Here is a 5,590-nt window from a genome sequence, read left to right on the forward strand (position 1 = left end):
CACACCATTCAGCTCTCCGGCAGGAAACAGCTGTTCAGCATTTGCAAGCATGAAGTTAAAAGAACGTGGCTTTTAAACACACACGGGCCAGGATGAGTCCCTTTCCCCACATCCCTCCTTCTATTTGGGGCACCCTCCATCAAAGCAAGAGGGCTTCTCAGAAATCCCCACCACCACCGCCGCCAGCCTCGGCCAGGACATGCCCGGAGGAAAGCTCCCTCTCGTGCCAGGGGGCTGCCTCCTGTTTGGCCCAGATCTTCACTGCACTGTGTAAGGGCTCCCCCTCAGCTAAAGCTAAATGACAAGTTGGCCCACAAAGTTACAGCAACTCAGGGGACAGCTATGTAACAGCCCAGAAGGGGCTGGGCTCACGGCGCTTCCTTTACTCCAGGGAGCTGCATTTTTCTCAGATTATTATTCCTTGGTCTGGCTGCTCAGCTCGTTAGCGTCATTTCCCCTTTGGGTGGGAAAGTGCTTTCCTTCTGCACTGATTTTCATTATGACTTAGGCCTCCTCTTCCCCACCCCCGCGCTCATCTGCGGATCTCAGAGCGAAAGCGTGGACTGTGAAGTACGAAAGTCAAAGCGTATCCACTTAAGCAGGCAGAACTGTGGCTCACAAGCCCTGAGGTGTTCAAAACAAAAACAAAAACAGCAAGAAAAAGGAAACCTCGAGGACTTGGCATCCTCTCTACCGCCACTGGCTGAAACACCAGCAACAAGTTTAGCTTAACGGCCCGCGGGTGACAGGTGGGTGCAAAAGCTTATCAAAGGCCAAACAAAGGGGGGCAGTGCTGCCATCCAGGGACTTGAGGTCTAAGGCAGGCAAACAACCGACAGACAGAACGCAAGCACGACAGACAGAACGCAAGCACGGTTCCTCAACAGTGAGAACCTTGAACCCTGCCAGGAGCTTAAGGGGCTAGAAATGGCCCCAGGGAAGAAAAGGACATTCTCTGGTCCCTGCTGTTGACATCATATTTGGAAGCCCAGGCCATGAGGACCAAGCACTGACCACCAGCATCTCCGCAACACAAGGGGCTACAGGCAGTTTCCCCAACGATCAAACGAAGCACCTTATTTGTTAAGACTCAGGGCTCATAACCAGCAGCTTGCTGTTATGCACCTCCCCAAACATTAAAAGATCGGTGCAGAGCCTGGGTGGCCATCTGTCAGGGGTGCCGAGAGGGCAGATAACCACATGGGACGCTGTGTGGACCAGAGGGCTTCCGGAGGCCCCTGCAGTGGTGAGACTTGGCTGCCTCGGGAAATAACTGATTGCACCTTGTGATACATGGTGGCCGATCGAAAAGGGTCCAGAGAAAATCTCAGAGGTTATTAGGAAACGTGGACTCACTGAAATCACTTGATGCTTTCTTGTTCATTATTTCTTTTTCCCTCTAAGTGACGTGATGTGGGCCACCACCAGAAAGGCAGCACAGGTCCTGCCTGAATCCTAAGCCATGTTGGTAGCTTCTAGAAGTTTTCAACAGGTAATCAATTTCCTCTTTTCTCATCTCACCTTCCTAACATCCTACCTGAGATCTCGCCTTAGCTCAGGTGAAGTGCAGACACTCCTTGGGTGGTGTCTGTGCACAGTGCGGGGGAGGGGGTGGTGGTCCCAGGGGAGATCCTCTTAGGTAAGAGAAGTTTTGGACAACCCCAGCTCCTGCCTACCTGCTCTCTGGGACTCTCAGGTGCATTCCCCCAGAGCCTCACGCACCTGAAACCTCCATTGCTCTCACCTCCCCTAATGAATCTTTGTAACTGGGAAGGTTGCAAAGCCAGGATTAGCAGTTACCTGCCACACCTGTGAGGAAGTGTGGCTCACATATGGCGTTGCGGGGGAGAGGGGTGTCTGTGACCAGCAAGGGAGATCAGTCCCAACTCTTACCTGCTGAGTCCCTAGGCCAACTGCCTCCACTGTCTCTCTCCCTGTGACACCTAGCTGTGATGTGTGGGGATTCTCAGCCACGAGAGAAGGAGGGAGACTCCTGTACCAGCCTCATCCAGCCAGGCCCCCGCAAGTCAGCATCACTCCCACCCCTGCACTAACAAGATCAGGCCCTACAGCTAAGAAAGCCTGACTTCCAGCCAGAGAAACTGCTTTTAGTTCCTGAGATGGCCTCAATCCCCTGCACTCCACTTCCCATTTAGAAGATGCACAAATTTCTGCACAGTATTCTTTGGTTACTCTTGTAGTGTGAGAAAGCCAGGAAATATTGTCTTTTATGTTTTTGATTCCTTCCTGTGGAACTTAAAATGATGGATGTTGTAAGTCACCTAGAGTTGCAGTCATGGTGACTGTTTCTCTCGTAGGTCTGGAAGCTTCCTTCCCCTCTCTCTTCCCTTACAGTTCCTCAGTGTCTCAGTCTTGTGCCAGTGAGGGAGAAGTTCACGAGGACAAGGCATCTGCAATGACGGGATTACTACTGAATGTGGAATTGAGTTTTTACTGGAGGATCTGATGGGATTTTTTTTAAGCTTTTTTCTTATTTAATTAGAGGAAGCATCCCTAGGTGCAACGAAGCAAGCTAATTCCTATCCCAGAAAGTTTGTGTGATACGAGAGGCTTAAATGAAGTATCCATTAGAAAGATGAAACCTTCTCAGCCTTCACCTAAACTCCAAGACAACACCTACTGTTTCAAGCGACCTGGCTTCTCCGGACAACCCGCGAGAACATATGCCTTGTGTCACTCACAGGAAGGCAGTGGCTTACGCCACCGCATCGCTGGCTTTGTTCAAAGCACTTTCCACTTATTTTTACTTTCATTTTGTCACATCATCACCAGGAGGCTGGGAAGAGCCGGGATCATTACTTCCATTTCACAGATGGACAGACTGAGATCAAAAGAGGTGACATCCCCAAGGTCACAATGGTATTACGGCTGGAATTCCACTCAGTCCTTAGCATTTCTTACAGACCCAAAGAAGGAACTGAATAAAAACGTCCGGAGGAGAGAGGGCAGGTCCCTCTGAGTCAACAGGCGGGGGCTGCGCATGGAGCCCCAGCTCACGGGGAAAGGAAAGGGGAGGAAAGGCTCGGGGACAGCCCTGTGGCAGCGTCTGTCTTGCTGGGCTTCACCTTGGAGCCCCATCTCCACACAGTTCCTGGAGTCTCTCTGCTTTAGAGAGAGCCAGCAGAGTGTTTGGTTTCCAACTACATCCTTTGTCCTTCACAAATATCCTCAGGGCTAGAACCCTTTAAAAAAATCAGTTATTTAAATTTGAAAGTCAGGCTCTGTACCAGAAGAGGCCTATTTCTGTATCTATAGGAGAAGAATGGGATTGGGGAATGGACCCGTCGGACGTTATCACCTCCGAAGTGGGAGAGGTGCTTTCTGAAGGTGTGGATTTTTAAAAATTTCTTTCTTTTAAGGTAGGTGTATATGGGGTCCGGGGTACACCATGCGAGATAAGTTTTCTTCCAAGGGGATGGGGGGGAGAACAGGATGGTCACACCCCCAAGTCCAGCCACCCGCGAAAGCGGCTAGGAAACCACTCTCCCAGCTCGCTGCCCTCCCGCCCGGCCCCCCCGCGCTGGGTCCCAGCGCGCCCCGGGGAAGCGGAGCCCCCTCCGGGGTCGAGCGGCGCCGGGGCCTAGGGCGGGGGATGCGGCCCCGGGCGCGCCCACGCCCCCAGCCCGAGGCTCGCGCGGCGCCAGTCCCCGGCTCTCACTCACCCGCGCTCCTGCCTCCGGGGGCCCGGCCCGAGGGTCCCAGCCGCGTCGCGGCGCCCGGCGTAGTGGTCGTCTGGCGGTGGCCGGGGGGCGCGGGCCCGTGGCGCTCCGAGGGCGGCGGCAGCTCGCGCTCGGGGCCGGGCTCGGGCGACCCCGCCGGCCCCGCGCCTCCCGGAGAGGGCGGCTGGCCCCGCGTCCCGGGGGCGGCCGGCGGCAGCAGCAGCAGCAGCAGCAGCGGCAGCAGCAGCAGCAGGAGCGGAGGCGGCGGCGAGGCCATGGTGGCGGCGCCCGCCCGCGCTCACATGCCCGGCGCGCGGGGCGGGCGCGGGGCGGGCGCGGGTGCGAGGGAAGCGAGCGGCGGGTGCTGCCCGGGGCCGGGGAAGTGAGCGAAGTGAGGCTGAGAGCGCGGTCCCCGCCTCAAAAGTTGTGGGGAGCCGCAGGAGGGAGGCCGGGGGCCGGGCGGGCGCGGCGGAGGCGGCCCCGGCGCCGCTACATGCTGATTAGCCCGGGCGGGTCGCGGGGCGGGCGGCTCCTCCTCGGGTTGACATCACCGGCCGAGCGCGGCCGGGCCGGGGGCGGGGAGAGGGCAGGAAGGGGGCGGGGGCCGGGCCCGCGAGCGCCGGCCTGGGACCGCGGGGGGAGGTCCTCGGAGCCGGCAACCTCGGGCACACACACACAGACACACACACACAGACACACAGACACACACACACACACGCCGCCCCCTCCCCACCCCCGCCCCCAATTAGTATTGCCCTGCCATGTGCAGAAAATTTAGAAAACCGGAGTCTTCCGAATCTGGAACCAGAATTTCCCAACTCCTTAAATGCACAGCCCATGGGTGAAAAGCAGGTGCTGGGGAACATAATTAGCACCAACTAGATCGTACAAAGCGCTTTGCTATGCGAGAGAAGTGGAACCTGGGGCCCTGTTCCCCACCCTTACTAATCTGACACCCCCTGCACCTCTCCCACCACCTCTCCTCCAGTCCCCAGGGTGGGGCTGAGCTGCGGGGGCCAAGCCTAACACCTTACCCCGCAGCCAACTCGGGAGTCATCCTATGGCCCTCCCTGCGCCCTCTCAAGCCCGGATTCCATCCGCATCCCCATCCCACCACTGCCTTTGGCTCACACCAGAGTTCTGCAGAAATGTCACCGCCAGGACACCCAAACAGGCTGCAGGGAAAAGAAAACTGTGAATTCAGGCAGGGCTGGGGCAAACTCATATCCGGAAAAGGGCTGCAGATCGCAAATTAAACAGAAGGATGCACAGAGATCCCTGAATTATAAATGGACACTTTCGGAGGAGAGATTCAAAGATTTTGTGTAAACAGACTTTCTTGGTAAATAAAGGATAAAATGTCTAAATTTTTAGACTGTAAGCCTCTGCATTTCTAGGTGAAGAAAGAATGGCTCAAAATGAAAGGACAACTTGCTCAAGGTTCTGAAGCTAGACCCAAAGATTAAGGGATTTATCTGTGAACGACCATGTGGCATCATTAATTCTGGGCCCACAATTATGAATTTGCAATAATCCAGATAATGTCTCAACTGAAATGAATACTGGAGCTCCTTGGGGATCTCGTCAGTTCCACTAGGGACCGCGTCTGACCACCAGATGCTCGGGAAACTGTGAGTGTGGACTTCCCTTTCAGGCCTGTCTCCACCCCATTTCTCTGCTCCGCTCAGTTGCTGTCTCTGAGCCCCATGACTTCCCCTTCAGGTTAATGAGCAGATTGTGGTGTCCAGGACAGCTGCAGATGGACCCAGGCCCAGTCTCTGGTGATTCAGTCCAAGTGAGTCACTTGGCAGAAAACATAAAGGATGCTCTCTATGTACAAGCTCACCTTAAACTGTGGAGTGAGGAGTAACGATTTGGTTTTATTTTGTTTTGTTTTTAAAGAGCCACAA

At 55.3% G+C, this 5,590-nt stretch overlaps 1 protein-coding gene across 1 annotated transcript in view; it reads right to left on the bottom strand.

Annotated features, from left to right (window-relative positions):
- HEG1 (heart development protein with EGF like domains 1) overlaps positions 1-3,957 on the bottom strand; it is an 81,466-nt gene extending 77,509 nt beyond the window's left edge. Inside the window, exon 1 of the mRNA XM_060010836.1 lies at positions 3,684-3,957. Coding sequence (XP_059866819.1) covers positions 3,684-3,957 — 274 coding nt within the window. The remainder of the gene's footprint in view (positions 1-3,683) is intronic.
- Positions 3,958-5,590: the final 1,633 nt, after the last annotated feature.

This window comes from Delphinus delphis, chromosome 4 (genome assembly GCF_949987515.2).
Source record: "Delphinus delphis chromosome 4, mDelDel1.2, whole genome shotgun sequence".
NCBI lineage: Eukaryota > Metazoa > Chordata > Mammalia > Artiodactyla > Delphinidae > Delphinus > Delphinus delphis.